Source organism: Penicillium expansum (assembly GCF_000769745.1).
Source record: "Penicillium expansum strain MD-8 chromosome Unknown contig133, whole genome shotgun sequence".
NCBI lineage: Eukaryota > Fungi > Ascomycota > Eurotiomycetes > Eurotiales > Aspergillaceae > Penicillium > Penicillium expansum.
Window position 1 is genome coordinate 103,974 of NW_015971287.1, and position 17,956 is coordinate 121,929.

Consider the following 17,956-nt stretch of genomic DNA (forward strand, 5'->3'; position numbering starts at 1 on the left):
ACACAGGGAGGGGATAATCAAAAGAGGAGGCCGGGATCAAGCTTCTTCGTCGGGTGTTTCTTCAACTGATGCGGTCCGGCCTTTGCCGTTGGATGCGGACTCGGGCTGAGTCTCGGCTTGGCCAGAGACACTATTTGAAGATTGCTCGTTGCTACCCCATGTAGTTGGAATGGAGGAAGCTTGCCTGGCCTCGAAGGACCCTCTAGGGGCAACGTCGGTCCATTCTTGAGATGGGGATTCTGCACGATTTTCGACTGAAGGGACGGTGGGTGTGGGCTGCAATACTGGTGGATTAGAGATTCCATTTACGGGGGAGGTTTCAGCGTTGGTGCTGCCACGCGCATTTACTCCGACGTCCCCGCTCGTTTGACCCTGAACAGGTACGGGGAATGCAGGGGGTTGAGCTGCTACAGGACTGGTCACGGCTGGCGCCGCTGGGGATATCACTGTAGTGGTAGGCGTGGGTTGTACTGTCTGTTCCACACCGTTGGCACCATTATCCAAGCGCTGGAGAGGAAGGAGGGTCCAACCAGGAGGAAGAGTGAGCCCTTCCGGCAAACGAGGGTCTCCAGAGTTTAGAACATCGGCGCCTGGGTTTGCTCCGTACTGGTGACCCGTTGTCAAGACAGAAGATCCCGGGGTCACGGGGGGAAGCGGGCCTGGCTGACCGACACGTGGTTGACCGGCAGCTTGTTGGTTAACGGCCCTTGCTTGAGCAAGCAACCGCTCTAGTTCCACCCGAAGTTGGCGCACGTGATTTAGATGCTCTGTGGCAGCCCGAAGAGTGGCAATCTCTTGATTGAGTCGTTGCTCGATCTGCAGCAACTGCTCATTGATTTCAGCAGTGGTAGAACCCACCGGAGCAGCACCTTGTGGGGCGGGAGCCGGGGTGGGGGCATGGGGACGGCGCCCGAACCCAAATCCAAACCCAATTTGTCCCCCAGGGGCGTTCGCGGGTGCCCCAGGCTGCGGCGCGTTACCTTGGTGGCCCTGTGGGTGAAGATTGTTGAATAAATCCCCACGCACAGCACCAAAGCCGACACGGAAGGGCCCGAGCTGATAAACCCGAGCACGAGGTTGTGCATCTGCACCTTGTTGGCCTGGCTGGATGCCACCATTCTGACCCCCACGTGCGTTATTGTCTCCAGCTCCGGCAGCTCCACGAGTTCGCTGGGGTATTATAACAGGACGTCGACATGTTGGGCAGTTTTGTTGCCTCTCAAGCCAACTTCGGAGACACGAAAAGTGCAAGATATGGCCACATGGGAGCTTCTTTGGACGCAGGCGGTCAGGAACACGCTGCGTTGCAGCGGCCGGCTGTGGTGCAGGCTCTCCAGCAGCATTAGCCGCCGGTTGTGGTTGCGCCGGCTGAACTGGAATCATTTCCTCGCGGCAGATGATACACACATCTTCCCGAGAGACTTCCTCTGCCGTTGCATCCGGATACCTCTGGTGCATGTCCCTTGTCGCATTTCGGTAACGCATGAAGTCCATAATACGACGGGTAAATGAACGGATGGTCACAACAACGTCTCGCAGGATGTGTATGGGAAGGCCATAGAAAGTGAGCAGGATACCAAAGAAGCTCAAGTAAATCACGAGTTTCAACAAATCGGTTAAAAGATCCAAGTAGAAAACCCAACGACCCTTCTCCTCCCATCCGGGTACATCAATCTCCATCTCATTGATGTCGTTTTCGTCCGGAAGATTGTCGGGAGGAGAGGCAGCTCCCGCGCGGGCATGTTCTCGAATCGCCTCAACACGCGCAACGCGGATCTCATCCCGACGTTCCTGCATCTTAGCTTTGATTTGCTGGCGGGTTATGGATATCTCGGTCAACGCGATAACGTATCGCAGGAGGGTGGAAGTCGAGAGGATCGCCAAGATCGCGAATTCGAATCCAAACATCACCATCATATCTGGACGTGCCAGAGTAATTACGGTGTGCACACAGTACCGCAACATGAAAACGTCAAATAGCACCGTTAGCACGAGAGACGTCGCTAGTCGAGCATGGAATAACCGGGGATTAGCCGGCGGCTGTTGCTCTAAGAACTCAACGCGGCCTTCGCCAATCCAGCCCCAGACCTTGCCGACCAGCAGCGAAATGAACATGACCAGAAACCAGCCTCCAAGCTCGCCTCGGAAGATGGTCATGGCCAGACATGTTTCGGTGACGGCAAACCAGGCCCGCTCGTATAGTTGCTCGGTCTCGATTGGTCGCAAGGGTCCGTAAAGAAGTCGCTGGAGCCAGAATAGTACAAAACCGGTGATGAGAAGGCATAAATTCGTGAGGATCTAGAGATAGATTAATCAGTTGGGACTATGATGGCCAAGCGCGATAACCGAAATTGGACAACTCACCATAAGATTCGCACTACTCTGAGAGAGATAGACGCACGCCGAATAGAAATTGGACCTCTGATGAAGAGCTTTTAGAAACACACCAGTGGCTAGGACCACCGAGGCCTGCAAACGGGGTTCCAAGGTTAGCGGGTTGTCTCCCCCATCAGATGCGGTACTACTTACCCCAGCATACGCGGCCAGTCTCATGGCTATCGACTAGATCGGACAAGCCGAAGGTCATAGACCGAAGGTAGGACAAAAAAGGCGGGCGTCTCAAGGTAGCATTTGGCAGAGAAACGAAGTGGATGCCGTTTACTTGGGAGGAGTAAGTAGCTTGATCTGGACAGCTTTCCAGAATAACCCGTTGACGCCTCTCCGCATCTTACGTCAGCGACCAACACGTGCTGCCACCCAGATCTATACGAGACTATTTAATAGATACCAAGATTGGATTTCACTATGATAAAGTATGAAAGTTGTTAAATTGTTATAACGGGAATATTTGGCTACATTTTTGGCCTTACGATGTCTTTTCAGTTGGTCTTCTTAGTTGGAATTTTGAGATGTCTTTAGGCCCTGGAATCTGCTCGAGACCATAGTGGTGAGATTCTGTAAAGATCGTATGGTCTCTATTACATAGTACTAATTACTAGTTAAATGCAGAATGCACTCAATTAGTGCTAAGAATTCGCTTAGTCTAAGATCAAACCCTTCTTTATATGCTCACTAAGCCCTAGGTAGTAAGTACCTAGTAAGTGTGAATAGTAGGAAGCGTATTGGCCTAAGGCATTCATATAGCAAGTATTTATGCCTCAGGCACTAAGTATACATACCCTCTGGGAGCACACCGCCTTGAAGAAGCAACCATTGTGACACCGTCCAGAGATCATCTCCTCGCCAATTTGCATCGATTCGAGGTATTTCATCATCTTCGAATCCTGCAAGGCCCTTCTTTAACTCTCCTTGGCTGGAGCCTCACATCCTACCCTTATACTTGTCATTCAAAAGCAATGAATCATCTCCGGTGATGGCTTCATCACCGGCATTGTTTACTGCCTCGCGCAGCCAGACACTAACTTACCTCTTGGCGGTCTGTCCATTTTCCATAGCTTTTTTGGTTTACCTCAACTCATCCATCTCGTTTGTGGTGATCGATCTTGTTGGTGTCCATGATGGAGTGGGAAATTCAGTGGGAACTCTGGGATTCGCAGATGAACTCCTTGCGCTAGTTGCCTGCCCACTTTGGGGTGTTCTCTCGGACCGAATCGGAGTCCGCCATGTAAGCTTTCTACTGGCCCACATTGGGGTAATAACATTCAGTGATATTGACATTAGACAGGTATGTACTGCAGGTTATGCTATTGTAGCACTCGCACTAGTCGTCTTTGTGCAAGCCACGAATGTCTATCCCCAGCTTCTCTTGGGAAGGTTGCTCTTCAGTATCGGTGGTTCAGCAGTGTCAACCATGGTCACTGCAGTGTTGCCAACTGTTACTGGCACAGCCTTTAATTCCCAGGCATATCGCGCATCTGTGTCTTCGGAGTTGACCATCACACCGGAGCGCGCCAGGAATGGTCATTCCACGAATGTTGGTGCTTCCAGCGCATCACCGTCTGCGCGACTCTCCGGGTTTGTTGGCATGTGCGCTGGCTGTGGTGCGCTTGTGGCACTGGTTGTTTTCCTGCCACTTGCAGCCCGATTCGAGAAGATGGGATTATCCCCAGCACAGGCGATCCAACGCAGCTATTATGTGGTTGCTGCCGTATCCCTTGTTATCTGCCTTGTATGTTTCATTGGCCTCCGTGATCTTCCCGGAGAAAAGGGCAAAAGTTGGAGTGCCTTGTGGAAAACATCTCATCACTGTGATGACGAAGATGAAGACGACGATGATCTATCTATCCATGGGTCAACATTGCCATACTGGAAGCAGTTGACAACTGCCCTTACACTGGGATTCCGAAACCGTAGCATTGGACTCGGCTACGTCGGAGGCTTCGTGGCTCGGGCCTCTTCTGTGGGGATATCATTGTTCATTCCTCTCGCTGTTAATCACTACTATCGGGTATCGGGCCTCTGCGACGAGGAACATGAACCGGTGCCTGGGTCGGGACTAGGGGATATCAAGAAAGCGTGCCCCCGTGCATACATCGTCGCATCCATACTGACCGGGGTGTCCCAATTGGTGGCATTGATTGCAGCTCCAGCATTTGGGTACCTGACAGACAAATCACGACGATACAATTTCCCACTTCTTTTCGCAGCATTGGTGGGAATCATTGGCTATATCATCTTCGCTATGCTCCCAAACCCTTTGTTTGAAAGACCCGACGGCAATCCGGGGGTGTTTGTTGTGATGGCTCTGCTTGGAATCAGCCAGATCGGAGCAATTGTCTGCAGCTTGGCTGTGCTGAGCAACGGTATCTTGCGGGTCAGTATTGACAATGAAACATTAAGAAAAATATCTGAGGAACGACGCGTCCGTGGGGACGAGAATGAAGCAGAGCCCGACGAGGGCCAGTCTCTTCTTGCCGGGTCGGGTAACCAGAGATTAGAGCATCTGTCCCACCTCAAAGGCTCCATCGCAGGTGTCTATTCACTATATGGTGGAGCAGGTATCCTGCTGTTGACCAAAGTGGGTGGACTGTTATTTGACATTCTGTCAGCGGGCACACCATTCTATATCATGGCTGGCTTTAATGGCGTGCTCCTCGTCATAGGAATTGTGTGTGGAGGTATCAACCACTTTAGATCCTCAGCAGGAAGGACTTGGTGATTATTTTTAGTTTTAGTTTTCATGATAAATTGTCACAGTGGTGCAGGATTTTGTTGGATTGGCTGTGAAAGTTATTTCATTCTCAGCATGGAAAACGGCCTAGGATTGAGATTACCGGCATTGATCGGCTAACAGGTTCATTGCAATTTAAGTACATGTGGATTGCAGGTGAAAACAGGTAAAAACAAATTAAAGTATTTGATTGGCACAATGGTTCGTAAGATTAATTAATTCATCCGTGGCGTTGCGCGTTGATGAAATCAGGCACGGGCTTTTTCACCGGGCGTAATTTGAACGAACTCGTGGACGCTAGTCCACTCGGTGGCTGACCTGGGGAAATTACGGGCGTTAAAAGAAGATTGCGATAATTAATATATATTTTGGACAGTCAACTTACATAAATGTGTACTCGGTACTCCGTATACTCCAAAGCAGCGGAGTTTTTTTTATACATCATAGACCATGAAATTTCCCAAGTTACTTTGTTGATCTCATCTCGCTAGTCTCCGACGTAAATGAAGAGCATCAAACAACTTTCCCAAATAGGCATGTGAGCCAGGGGTCGGCTCGGCCCCTAGGCCCAGATCAGCCTAGTTCCATCAAGAAACTTCCACTAAAACGCCCCTAATTTGGTTTCCCCCAACCTTGGAAGGCACTCGGACTTGGTTATGGTAACTGCCCCCTTTTCAAACCTCGAACACCTCGAACCCCTGGGGCCCTGTTCCTGCGTTATCGTGTCTGCCCTGGCAGATCCGCTTGGACCGCAATATGGGCCAATCCCACTATGCCGAACTCGTCTTGGCGACTGCCCACGGCACTATGCCAAGTCAGTAATATGCACGCCTAACCCCCAGATCTCTCTCTCTCTGACACTTCTTCCTTCTTTCACACCTTCAGGCTCAAGCAGTCCGTCATTCACTCTTTCGTCGTTCGACAGTCTTTCGTTAAATCCAGTCCTTCGTTTTGAGCAATTGTTGATTCTACTTCAAGTACTGTGTACCTCATTCTTTGTGCGATTCCAACATCTTGATTATCGACAATTTTTCGATCTAAATACCGCTCAACCACCAATCTATCTCCAACATGCGTTTCTCCACCGTCGCTCTGTTGACTGGCGCTACCGCCGCCGCTGCCGGTAACACCGCAACCCTCCTCCTGCCCGGCTTTAAGGGCCAGGATCTTGAGGCTAGTGTTATCGAAACCGTACGTAGCGGATTTAGTTGCGCGATCAATGCGCTCTTTAATCCCAGCACCTTTGACTAACAATTCACAGAATGGAGATGCGACTACCTACAAGATCACCTGCCCCAAGACTGCTTCTGCCTGCGGTATTGCCGGCGAGGGCATGACCGCAATCGCTGCCCCGACTTCCATGCAGCTGAAGAACATCGATCTCCAGGGAACGTAAGTACTAGCACAACTTTGCTCATGGGAACCGCATTCTAATCTCAAATACCAGCATTGGAACCGTTTCCTGCAACATTGCCGGCACCACTTACGCCTCCTGCCAGGCCTCCGCCGGCACTGTGACCCCATCCGGCACCCTGGCCCAAGATGATCTCAACTGGATGCCCGTGACTATCTCCGCCACCCCGACCCCGACGTCAACCTCCACTCCAACCCAGACCCCCACCCCTACTAGCACCAGTACTAGTACCAGCACTAGCACCAGCACTAGCACCAGCACCAGCACCAGCACGACCGAGGTGACCTCCACCTCCACCCCGGCCATCACTTCCTCGTCGACCCTCGTCACCTCGACCCCCAAGAAGTCCTCGGCTGTGATCTCGTCCACTCCTCTGGCCGCCTCCACCCCTCTGGTGGCTGCGCCCACCACCACCGCTGTCATCGGAAGCGGCGCTCCCGCCGCTTCCGCGACTGCCTTCAACTCCGCAGGCCAGATCGCTGGCAGCGTCTGGACCGTTGGTGGTGCCTTCCTGGCCCTGGCCTGCGCTTTCGCGTAAGTCTGATGAGTGATTTATATACGTTTCTGTCTTGCGCGGCTTTTTGGTTGTGGAAGAGACGAGCTTCGTGCTTGTCGATTTATTAATTCCGGGGTTTCTGATGTTGCTTCTCATGGATGTATTCATCTATACTCCGCCTATATGTGTCCATTTTTTATTCTTTAATGTTTTGATACCTTTCTCCACGACAGACAACGATCTAGCGTCTATTTTATACATTTGTATCTTCAGCTATTGAATATACCTTTTCCTGCCGCTTTACTTTTTGACTTTGTTCTTTGTTCTCCGTTTTACGCCACAGACTGGCAGCAACCCTGTAAATTGGCTCCACTCCTGAAAGATTCTATAGGCGCCTCAATCTGTCTCATTTTTGTGCACGCTTCTTAGATTCCACTTAAGTATGCTACCAGATGCAAGTTAGGTACTCCGTATTGCGAAGCTGGCTGACCATATCTTATCATGATCAGCGAATATTTGTCGTTCATATGGTGGATATATAATTGACACATGATAATGCATAGATTTCTTTTCTCGCAGGCTCAAGGTCGGAGGTGTAAACTGAAGTATCTGTCTATTTCAGCAACACGTAAGGATTTCCTACTCTCCCCTAATATATGGTTACCCTTAATGTATTTTCACAATTATTAATCACATGGTTAAGTTCATCTAGACACGAAAAATGTCTGGCTCTTGAAATTGAGGCTTCATCTGGCAATTCGAGTATCTACGTAAGACTAAAAGCCATAAAATGCGAATGGAAATGGTATTTCCAAGAGAACTGAATATGAAAATGCCAATACGCATCTTGAATCAGCAAGCACTTTATGGAGTGGAGGTAGTATGGATATGGTTAGCGCGATGATTACGACGCATGGTCAGCTCTGGAGGTCGGATATTATTGGACTTCTGGCTGATCTTGGAGCATACTGCTGACCCTGCAGATAAGCGCACGTCATACTGCGACTAGCATCGACGCTATATCTAGAGTGTGATGCCGAACCGACTATTCTTGTTGGGTATATCTGGAAGCTCGTGGTCTGTGCGTATTTGCTGACCCGTCGGTATGTAGTAGTGTGCTTACCTTATGACGATGCATGGTAATGTTCATAATACTCGTAACTACTCTAAGCTAAAACTTCATAGATTGGATGTATGGTGTATGTCTGAAAGGGTTTAGGTAGGGACTTAGAGCTGTAGGCAAGATCTTGGTGATTACCAATTACCAATATGCTTGGAAATTAATTATACTGATCTTACAAATGCTCGCAAATCAAACTATATTCGCAATGGTACACTAGAATTACCTCCAGGATATTGATACTTTCACCTAGCAATTATGTTGGCAGAATTCAGGCATGGAGGGGTTACATCGATCCAAAGCGGGGTGTTGTGAGTCAAGTTGGGGGCCGAATTATCAATTGCTTATGTATTTATAAGGTATAATATGACCGGTTCTCGTTTTCAGAAGAGGAAGATATATATCTAAACAAAGAAACGAAATATATCACAGACAAAAAAGCAATACATAACATCATGTCTACTATCTTGATTTCCGGCGCCAACAAAGGTAAGCCACATCTACACATTTGACCAATTTCGCAATTTAAATTTAACAATCGATCCAGGAATTGGCCGTGGCTTGGTTAGCAAGTATCTGGCTCGCGATAATGTGACTGTGATCGCAGCTGTTCGCAACCCCAGCTCATCGGAAGCAACCTCTCTCTCCGAACTTCCCACGGGGGAGAGTAGTCGGTTGATTATTGTCAAAATCGACGCCAGCTCTGACACTGACGGAAAGGTTGCGGTGGAGTCACTGTCCAGCCAGGGAGTGTCAGCTTTGGACATTGTCATCGCCAACGCGGGAATCTTCGACACAGCTGCTTTCGTTGCAGTTGCTGAGGCTACCACTTCTCAGATTCAAACCCATTTTGATGTGAACACTCTTGGACCCGTGCGCTTGTTCCAAGCCACTCTTCCCCTTCTTCAGAAGTCATCGTCTGCTCGCTTCATCCTGATCAGCAGTCTGATGGCAACGATTGGAGGTATCAAAGATATTCCGCTCAAGGTTGGACCTTATGGAGCTAGCAAGGCTGCGGCGAACTATTTTGCCCGGAAAATCAACTATGAGAATGATGAAATTGCCACCTTGGCTATCGACCCTGGGTATGGAGCTACCTTTTTGTCTCGCTTGAGGTGTTGACTAATATCTTTCCATAGTTCAGTTAAGACAGATGCTGGCAACCACGCTGCCCAAACAATGGGATACCCTGGCGCTTTTGTAGAGCTTGAGGACAGCGTGAATGCAATTGTCACCAAAATCGATGGTTTGAACAAGGAGAACGGTGCGGGAGAGTTTTGGAGCATTGACGGCACCAACCCCAGCTGGTAGATACCGCAGGTCGGGGATGGGCAAAGTGATCTAAAAACATTCATATAGCATAAAATACACAATGAAGGACTCATAAAGTGGAAGGTTATTTGTTCACTTATTCGAAATACATAGTAATCAGATAAATAATAGACCACAGATGCTGCAGAGTCGGGCCAAAATGAATATGACTCCTACAATCACATTTGAGTGCAGAAGTCAAACACTCCCGTATGCTCTCTAAGCTTCTACTGGAGGTGGCTCACGCACTAAAACTGCCCGGTATTTTATTTCCCCATTTCTCAATTTTTGCATCGCTTTTTCGATCCCATCTGGTGTCATAGGAAACTTCATAATTGTAGGACTTATTTTCTTGCGATTGCAGAATTCTATCAGTTCACGAATATTCTGGCGGGAAGCAACTAGACTTCCTTGGATGCGAACCCCACGATCGTTCAACGCGAGGAATGGTACGGGTGTTTCTGCGAGGGAAACAGTCATGGGATAAATAGTCCCTTTGGTATCCATGAGGCGTATCAATCTGCCAACCAGAAATTTAGTACATGCTCACAGCTATACCATAGTAGAGGGTACTAACGATGCTTGGTTGAGCAAGTGACTTCCACAGAGCAACAAATGCTTCAAAGGCCGAAAAGAAGAGTGATCAACCTGATCTAGAACATGAAACTCCGCTGCACCATATCGGAGTGCATCCTCTTTCTTATCGTCTGTTCGGGATATGACCACGACATGACATCCCATCTCGGCAGCAATCTTGATAGCCAAATGGCCCAGTCCCCCAATACCGAGGATGCCGACCCGGTCTGTTGGACGAGCACCAAAATGACTTAGGCAGTTCCAGACCGTGGCCCCAGCACAGAGGAGAGGCGCCGCGTCTTCAGATGAGTAGCCATTGGGAATAGGAAAGACACAACTCACATCCCAGACGGTGCCGTGGCCAAACGTACCGACGTCAAAGTCACATTCACCGTAGATCCTAGCATTCCGGCAGTATTGATCCCAACCTAATAGTGGGTATTAGAGTCCCGGATTTAACATTATCATGGGTAGAGCTAATGCAAACCAGTTCTACAGTTATCACAGTCACCGCAGACCTTGCGCACATATCCAAAGCCAACGCGCTCGCCAACCTTGACTGCGGTCACGTTTGAGCCAAGAAGTCTGACGACGCCAATACCTTCATGGCCGAGGACCTGGGTTGAGTTCAAAAAATGCTCATCCGTTCCACATATTCCTGAGTGGGTGATTTCAATATAGACCTCATTGGGTCCTAAGATTCGAGTCGTAGTGTCCGATACAACGTGACCACTGGGTGAACCGCGGTAGACTTCAAATGACAGGTCCATTGTATGGGCTTGGTTGGATAGTGAGATAAGCGGCGGACGGAATATGGAGTGATTTCAGAGTTGCCAAAGCTGAAGTGTGGTGAGTGGTAAGATTTAAATGTCCTTACCCCCCGGGGCCCTGTAATGAAATTCTTGGCTGCTAACGTAACTTGAATGATGGATCAAACTTTAAGCCGCCATCTTATATGCAATAATCCACCGATAAAGATAGCAACACATATTTGAATCTTAAATATGCCTATTAGGCAGATGATCTTCGTGATGATCGACCAGATGGATCTTGTGCATGAACTATAAAATTCTTACCGTGTAACAAAAGGTGTGCTGAAGAAGACATTATGTAGCCGCCAGCGATGATGATTATGGCCAATTCCGTCAATCTAGCAGGTGAAGTCATTCAAGGCAATGGTTACTAAGTTTTCATCCCGGAATAACTTTGTTACATGTGGAATCACCGTCTCACAGCACACCTCTTATGCGGGGATCGACAAAATACCTATTATTAGTGTGCAGGTGACGATGCCTCATTTCTCTACAAAAGGCGGGCCGACTGCGATCATCGAGATTGCGCAGTATCTTGGGAAGTTTAAGCACGTACCCTTCTTGAATATTATTTTTATCAGTAGAAGTAAAAAGCCAATTCTGTTGAGATATACGGTTAATCTGCCGTTGATTCATATCAGAGTGGCTATATTGATCTAAAGGATTTTGGAACGGCATTTGGGGGATTGAAGAGGAGAAAGCAACTTTTATTGGGTCATAGCTACGTATATATAAATAACTAAAATAACTAAAACGTCAAAGGAAACAACTGTGCTCTAACTGCCACATGCCCAATGTTCCATAGCAACAAATACATGATGACGCTGATCACAGGACTATAGGTGGTTGGAACGATACCCATTATGGATAATACAGATAGGCCCATGTTCAAAAGCATCCACCGAGCAAGGACCCCATAAATCCATAAAAGTGACGGAGAATTCATGGCAAATCGATGCATCAGTGCAATACGGATGACACAATCCGTGTAGCGGGGATGGAGGAATGGAGCTGTCGAAGATAGCACGAAAGAGTCCATCTCGCTCCTCGAGCCACGGCACCAGGCAAGGACATTTCGCAGAGTCAACCCAAACCCACGTGGAAAGGGTGGCACCATCTTTTGAAAAGAGGAGATCAGTGTATGGAGGAGCTGGAGATCCGATACAGTGAGGGGACGGGATGTAGCGTCTGCATGGTTCTCTTTCTGCTGCTGTTCATGCGATATTCCTTCCCAAAGATCAGCGTAGTTGACCACTCGTGCATAGAATCCAGGATCAACCACCTCTACAGTCAGGCATTTGACTGCCGCAGCTGATTTGCTGCAAGGAGAGAGAAGGCGAACATGCTCATTTGAAATCGATGCGGAGGGAATGTATGTGAGTTCTACCGGTTCGGGAAAGCTCGTAACACATCGGGACAGGAAGGCACGCCAGAATGACTCAAGATTCCTGCAAACTTGTTAGAACTGTGACAACAAGCATAGCTGATTAAATAGAAAGTAGTACATACCTCTCTATGGAAGTGGGATGGCGCGCGACACTGCCTGGTTGGATCACAGGTCGATCCATCATCTGCATCAAGCCCTGAACATACTGGATCTTAAGGGCCTGGAAGAGAATGCGGGGAGTCGTCAGGGTGCCGGGGACTGTCCATAGAAGGATAGATTTGACCAAGTGAGTTGTAGTCACGTTGACTGGGTCCACAGGGGGTTCCCGACAGCTGATCCTTGTGATCATTTTACTTTCCCCCTGTAGGCCAACAGAAACAACGTTTGCAATTGAGTCGGTGGGGTTGAATGGGAATTCCTGTAAAGGATCCATGAAGCGAGTGGAAATAGATCCTTCCACCTTCTCAAAAGGAGATGCAAATATGTGTTTCTCCCAAATACCCTTGTAGAACCTCGCAGTGGATAATGAAGGAAGGGACAGAACAGTCTTCTTCTGGTCTAGATATATGGGCTCTTTCGCCGAATCGTCCATTTTGGTCGTGGGGGTCATGTATTCAGGTTGGAGTTGGAAAAGGACATTTCGCTTTTCATCAAACGAGTTGTTGATTTCCATGATCATCGCATCTAATTCCTGTGATTCTGAGTAGAGATACCAGAATGATACCACATTACGCTCCCACCATAGGAAGCGTGGTACACTCATTAAATAGGCATATGGCCAGGTTGCTGGATCTTTGTTCTGGATTTCAGTGGTATTAGTCGACATGGCCCGTTGTCAGTGGGTTGGGTCTCACCTGCGAGCGCAGAAATCGATCCATTTTATCCCGAAGACCATGTTCGTTGTGCCCACGCTGTAGATAACGCACAGGATCAAAGCTGAACCAAGCAAAGAATTGTCCTAAAGATGTGATGTTAGATAATGTCAAGGGATCTTGATCTATAGACAAGAGAGGACCGATTCGGCCTCGGAAACCTATTGGAATGCCAACCAAAAAGGCCCGGTGGCTGAATTGATTCTTGACTGGGGAGACTCTTGTATGTGTAAGAGTAACTGGGAATAATAGAGGCCGACCCAGAATAAAGTTAGGACTTTTCACAGTCGAAACTAATTTCCTGCTGTCCACCAGTACCCACAGCAGAAGACCTGCCAGCGCGAGGGTGGCAATGAGTATTCCCAAGCCAGTGAATGTAACGATGAGTTTGATCCAGAACCTCAAACCTTCATATTGCACACCAAGCAATGTGACACAGTAAAAGAGTTCTTTAATAAATACCATATTGATTGTTGTTTGACACTGTGTTCTTAAAACCGAGGATGAGAGAGGAGGTTGAAGCCCATCTTCTGAGTTATATATAAACACTTATTACAGTTTCTTTTTCTTTTACATAATTCTCGCGGGCGCTGAAGGTCACTTGATGATGCTGATGCTGATGATGATGATGGCGAATTCATTGAGCCGATTTAGCTCGCTTCTACATACATGCTGCTATGCGGGGGTTGCATCCCAGAGCCCGCTCCCGACGACAAATGGTGCATCCCCAGTATGCAGCTTCACCCCGTATACAGTACTCGATCTCCCGAGTCCTGAAACCCGAATTATAAGGCCACAAAACTGAAGGTCAATTTAATTTGAAAGCATCTAATACTGCATCTTAGGGTGGTTGCTTCTAGCGTGTGGCGAATCTCGGCAGGGTATATCAGCGCTCTCAGTGATCTACAATGTCACAATGCCATCACGCAAATGCCGCCCGTTCAATTTGGGTCACAGATATATTGGTGTGTAGAACACACTTAAAGTTTTCAGGCATAGAAACCTTCGAGCATTATGTGATTGGTGATGGATCTAATGAACAACGCTATTTTCTATCGACACAGTAATATTGATTGGCCGGATGGATATCTGCACGGAAAATTTCTGCATGTGCATTCATGTGAAGTAAGTAACAGAGGGAGAGAAGAGGGATAGAGAGAGGCGACAGGATTTATCTACTCGCTAGTTAGCAAACAGGTTCTGCTACGACGAGTACCTAATGCCCCACGCCACAAAACACGTGTTTATGCATCCCCGTGTTGATATCCCCATTGTGCAACAACATATATGCCGGTAATGGATAACCAAAGAGCAATGTCGTCACCAGACAGGGCGCCTCTTAAAACCATAAAAAACATTTTTAACGCACTTCGCCCACTACGGTAATTTGAAGGGGCCAGTGCGCCACCTCGCATTGCTTGTAGCAAATTCAGTCAAATGCAGTTGAAGTTTTACTGATATCTCTATTTGAATTCAGTTAAGTACTGGAAACTGTATTTTAGCTGAATAAATTGATGCAGAAAGCTTACAATTTTTTAAACAAACCGCAAAGATTACCCGCTGGCTTAGTGCTTTACAATCTAAGATCTAGTTAACTAACGAGTCAACGAGGCATCACCCACTAAACCAAAAACCGTTATCCACTGACCACTGATGTTTATCTATGGTATTCCCACCCAGCGGCCGCGTTCCAATACATCTCCAGCCACAAATGAACTGAGCTCCACGGGTATATAAACCAGTTTTTCCCAGTCTGCTGATCGATGAAGTACTATTCAACAAAAGGATTGATTAGCTCTATCATTCGACCAGCACAAGGTGGAGACATACACTAGAGCACGACCGATCGTAGATGGTGTTATTCAGCGCACACTTCAGACTGTCTTGATACTTTTTTTCTTTTTTAGTTCTCACTTCGACCGAAGATGCGTGACGTTGTATGATTGGCCAGATGGCATTTATCACCAGATTAACTTGGCTAGAATTAATCAACCAGTTGATCAGCACAGGTTTAGCAACAAGAAATTGATCCCCGAACGGGTAGTGGTACTACCCACCTTTCAATCATGACAAGAGTTGAGGTGTAGACACGGCCCGAGTTTGGTCCTAGAATGTAAAAAAAGTTTGGGAATCCACTCATCGCCACCGTTTTGAAGGTGGCTTTCCCTTCCGCCTCTTTCCAATACTGCTCCCGCGTCTTTCCATGGCGACCTCTGATTTCGATGTCATACTGCGTCAAGGCAAACCCAGTGGCGAGCACCTGAAGTGGTGTGGAGTTTAACTTTACCGTCCGAAATTCGTGTAAAGATAAGAGAAAGGTCACTTACGATAATATCAGTATAAACTTCTTGCTTTGATTCGGTCACAATAGAAGTTGGTTTAATCTGCACAATGCGATCATCTATGAGGTTGAAATTATCCCGATGGAGGCTAGCAGTATATGCCCTGTCAAAAATGCGTCTCTATGAAATAGTTTCAGTTATAGACTGAGCCATGGGATAGGGAGGCACAAACACGACATCCGAATTTGAAAGTGGGGATTAAATGGCCCCAGTACCTTTCTGCCATGAAATATCAGATCATTCTCCCTCCTACTAAAAAAGGGGATGTAGCACATACTTGGGGCTGTTCTATGTACATACTCCCTGCTCTGTCGTTCGGATTTAGCCCTCGCTAAATGGCCTTGGTCATTGGTTTGCGAGTGAAGGAAAGATTCTTCCATGTAGATTAACATTAAGAGTCGAAAGATGTAGAGAATCCACGGAACATAGCGAAAAAGAGATCGCCAAATTGGCGAAATCTCATAGTTTGGGCTCTCAACGAGGTGATGTGAACTCTGTGATGATGGAAAGGTTATCCATTAGCCCTCGAATAGTGCGGAAGACAAGAAAGTTAATGAACGGACCCTCATAAACTGCGTGACGGATTTGGCCTCGCGTATTATCTCCGGCACCAATTGTACTGCAGATGCTGCAGATTCGTCAGCATATTCTTCTTCTGGTTCTGACTGCGCCTCAACGCTCTCAGTTGATCAGAAACAAAATAGTAACACACCTCCATTGCCAATTACAGAGACATGCTTATCACAAAAGTCAATGCCATGTTGCCATTGGGCAGTGTGCATGATACTCCCCTCAAATGTCTCAGAACCCTGTACGTCCATCTTTTGGGGATTGACGAGGCCACCCACGGCAGAAATGAGAACCCGGCATTCCTGCGTGAACTGCTCTCCGGTTTGCAGATCCTTCAGTCTCACTTCCCACAGCTGTTGCTTGTCCTGCCAGGCCGCCCCTTCCCATTCAGTATTTCCAGTGAAGTGGTCACACACCCCATAATAGGTAGCCACGCGGTGCATGTAGTTTAATATCTCAGACTGAGGAGGAAATAATTTGGTGAAATCAGGGTTTGGAGCAAAAGAGAGACTATAACAGATTCCTGGAATATCAACGCTACATCCTGGATCTGTTGCATAACACGCAAATGGTCCCTCTCAGTACTTGGTTGACCAAAGAGAATGCAGGCGGAAAAATTGACGAACAAGTATTTGCCAACCAAGTTCCTCCGATATCATTGTTCCGATCATAAATAACATAGTCTTCCAAGTGGAAGATTTGCTGGAGTTGGCATGACATGGCCAGTCCAGAGAACCCGCCGCCAATTATAATCACCGACGACGGGGGCTTTGATAGGAGAGGCATCCTAAAATGAAGATGGAGGTAATAAATCGTAGCCTGAATGCGGAGACAGGGGCAGTGAACTAATATAGTGCTGTATTGGGTAAATATACGAGTTATTGGGCGTTCGCCTGATACTATTTATGTGTAATAATTATCGCCTTACATATTCATTTGGTCATCCTCACGGGATGACTACCGCATGAAGGTCCGTATGACAGCTAGCAATATGCATGACCTACAATTCATCTATGTCGGACTCTCCATATGGATTCTCATTACGTAGGATGGAGGGTTGCGTGATAAAAGGGGTGTGGCAGAGCTAGATTTAACAGGCCCCAGTTTAGTATGTTGAAACCCAAATATATTATTCATGCACAAATCCGAACGAGTGCAAGGAAGCTTGTGAAAATTGCCAAGTACGCACAGGCATATTACTGGCCTACCACGTCTATTGACAGAAATTGTCCGATATCTCAGAGAACACAAGTATACTGCGTCTGCTGATCAGTGGCCTAGCTCTCCTTTTTTTAAGACATATACATATGAAGTCCTTTTATATATTGGCTATTTCTAACTGAATTTCACTTACAAATCCACTGATTGCTAGAAGGACAACCTATAGCACCAAGTACGACTTTCAAGCCTCCATCTCCATACTTCTGGTATCGATGTTTGTCATATACATCACTCTCGCTGTAATTTTAGGGCTGTTCGGGGTGCACACTCTCAGGGCATATTTGGTATCATTCAAATATCGCTCTCTTCCGCCTGGCCCCCCTCGGAGGCCTATCATCGGGAATCTTTTTGATTTTCCGAAGCCAGGATGTAAAGAGTGGGAACACTGGTTGAAGCACAAAGATCTTTATGGTGGGTTTCTACAGGGATACCTCCCGCTCGAATTTCTGACACTTAGCTGTCAGGCCCCATCAGTTCACTTGCTTCAATTGGACAGACAGTTATCATCCTCAACAAATCGGAAGTAGCCCATGATCTGCTGGAGAAACGATCGGCTATTTACTCGTCGCGGCCACAGGCTGTTTTTGGAGCTGAATTGTAAGGCTCTCATTTAAAGAAACTGCATAACCCGGCCAATCTATTTGATATCTAATGTTTGATGAGAAAAAAAAGGAGCGGCTGGAATCGCTTCGTGACCCTCAAGG

The 17,956-nt window shown here is 47.5% G+C and overlaps 7 protein-coding genes across 7 annotated transcripts; 4 read left to right on the forward strand and 3 right to left on the reverse strand.

The window, feature by feature from the left end:
- Window positions 1–36: 36 nt before the first annotated feature.
- hrdA (E3 ubiquitin-protein ligase HRD1) lies at window positions 37–2,553 on the reverse strand (the record flags this gene model as incomplete). The annotated part of the gene is made up of 3 exons (XM_016741370.1): window positions 37–2,298; window positions 2,365–2,469; window positions 2,530–2,553. The coding sequence occupies 3 exons, from the start codon at window positions 2,551–2,553 to the stop codon at window positions 37–39; spliced, it is 2,391 nt and encodes a 796-aa protein (XP_016599541.1).
- Window positions 2,554–3,811: 1,258 nt separating this feature from the next.
- On the forward strand, window positions 3,812–5,119 carry PEX2_040960 (putative MFS transporter; the record flags this gene model as incomplete). The annotated part of the gene is made up of 1 exon (XM_016741371.1): window positions 3,812–5,119. One exon carries the CDS (start codon window positions 3,812–3,814, stop codon window positions 5,117–5,119), a length of 1,308 nt encoding a protein of 435 aa, XP_016599542.1.
- Window positions 5,120–6,202: 1,083 nt separating this feature from the next.
- On the forward strand, window positions 6,203–7,083 carry PEX2_040970 (putative GPI anchored glycoprotein; the record flags this gene model as incomplete). Its single annotated transcript, XM_016741372.1, has 3 exons — window positions 6,203–6,322; window positions 6,393–6,523; window positions 6,579–7,083. The coding sequence occupies 3 exons, from the start codon at window positions 6,203–6,205 to the stop codon at window positions 7,081–7,083; spliced, it is 756 nt and encodes a 251-aa protein (XP_016599543.1).
- Window positions 7,084–8,616: 1,533 nt separating this feature from the next.
- On the forward strand, window positions 8,617–9,472 carry PEX2_040980 (Short-chain dehydrogenase/reductase SDR; the record flags this gene model as incomplete). Its single annotated transcript, XM_016741373.1, has 3 exons — window positions 8,617–8,650; window positions 8,709–9,246; window positions 9,301–9,472. 3 exons carry the CDS (start codon window positions 8,617–8,619, stop codon window positions 9,470–9,472), a joined length of 744 nt encoding a protein of 247 aa, XP_016599544.1.
- A 552-nt stretch (window positions 9,473–10,024) lies between these two features.
- Window positions 10,025–10,818, reverse strand: PEX2_040990 (Alcohol dehydrogenase superfamily, zinc-type; the record flags this gene model as incomplete). Its single annotated transcript, XM_016741374.1, has 2 exons — window positions 10,025–10,476; window positions 10,560–10,818. 2 exons carry the CDS (start codon window positions 10,816–10,818, stop codon window positions 10,025–10,027), a joined length of 711 nt encoding a protein of 236 aa, XP_016599545.1.
- A 790-nt stretch (window positions 10,819–11,608) lies between these two features.
- PEX2_041000 (uncharacterized protein) lies at window positions 11,609–13,073 on the reverse strand (the record flags this gene model as incomplete). The annotated part of the gene is made up of 2 exons (XM_016741375.1): window positions 11,609–12,308; window positions 12,370–13,073. The coding sequence occupies 2 exons, from the start codon at window positions 13,071–13,073 to the stop codon at window positions 11,609–11,611; spliced, it is 1,404 nt and encodes a 467-aa protein (XP_016599546.1).
- A 3,146-nt stretch (window positions 13,074–16,219) lies between these two features.
- Window positions 16,220–16,483, forward strand: PEX2_041010 (uncharacterized protein; the record flags this gene model as incomplete). The annotated part of the gene is made up of 1 exon (XM_016741376.1): window positions 16,220–16,483. One exon carries the CDS (start codon window positions 16,220–16,222, stop codon window positions 16,481–16,483), a length of 264 nt encoding a protein of 87 aa, XP_016599547.1.
- Window positions 16,484–17,956: the final 1,473 nt, after the last annotated feature.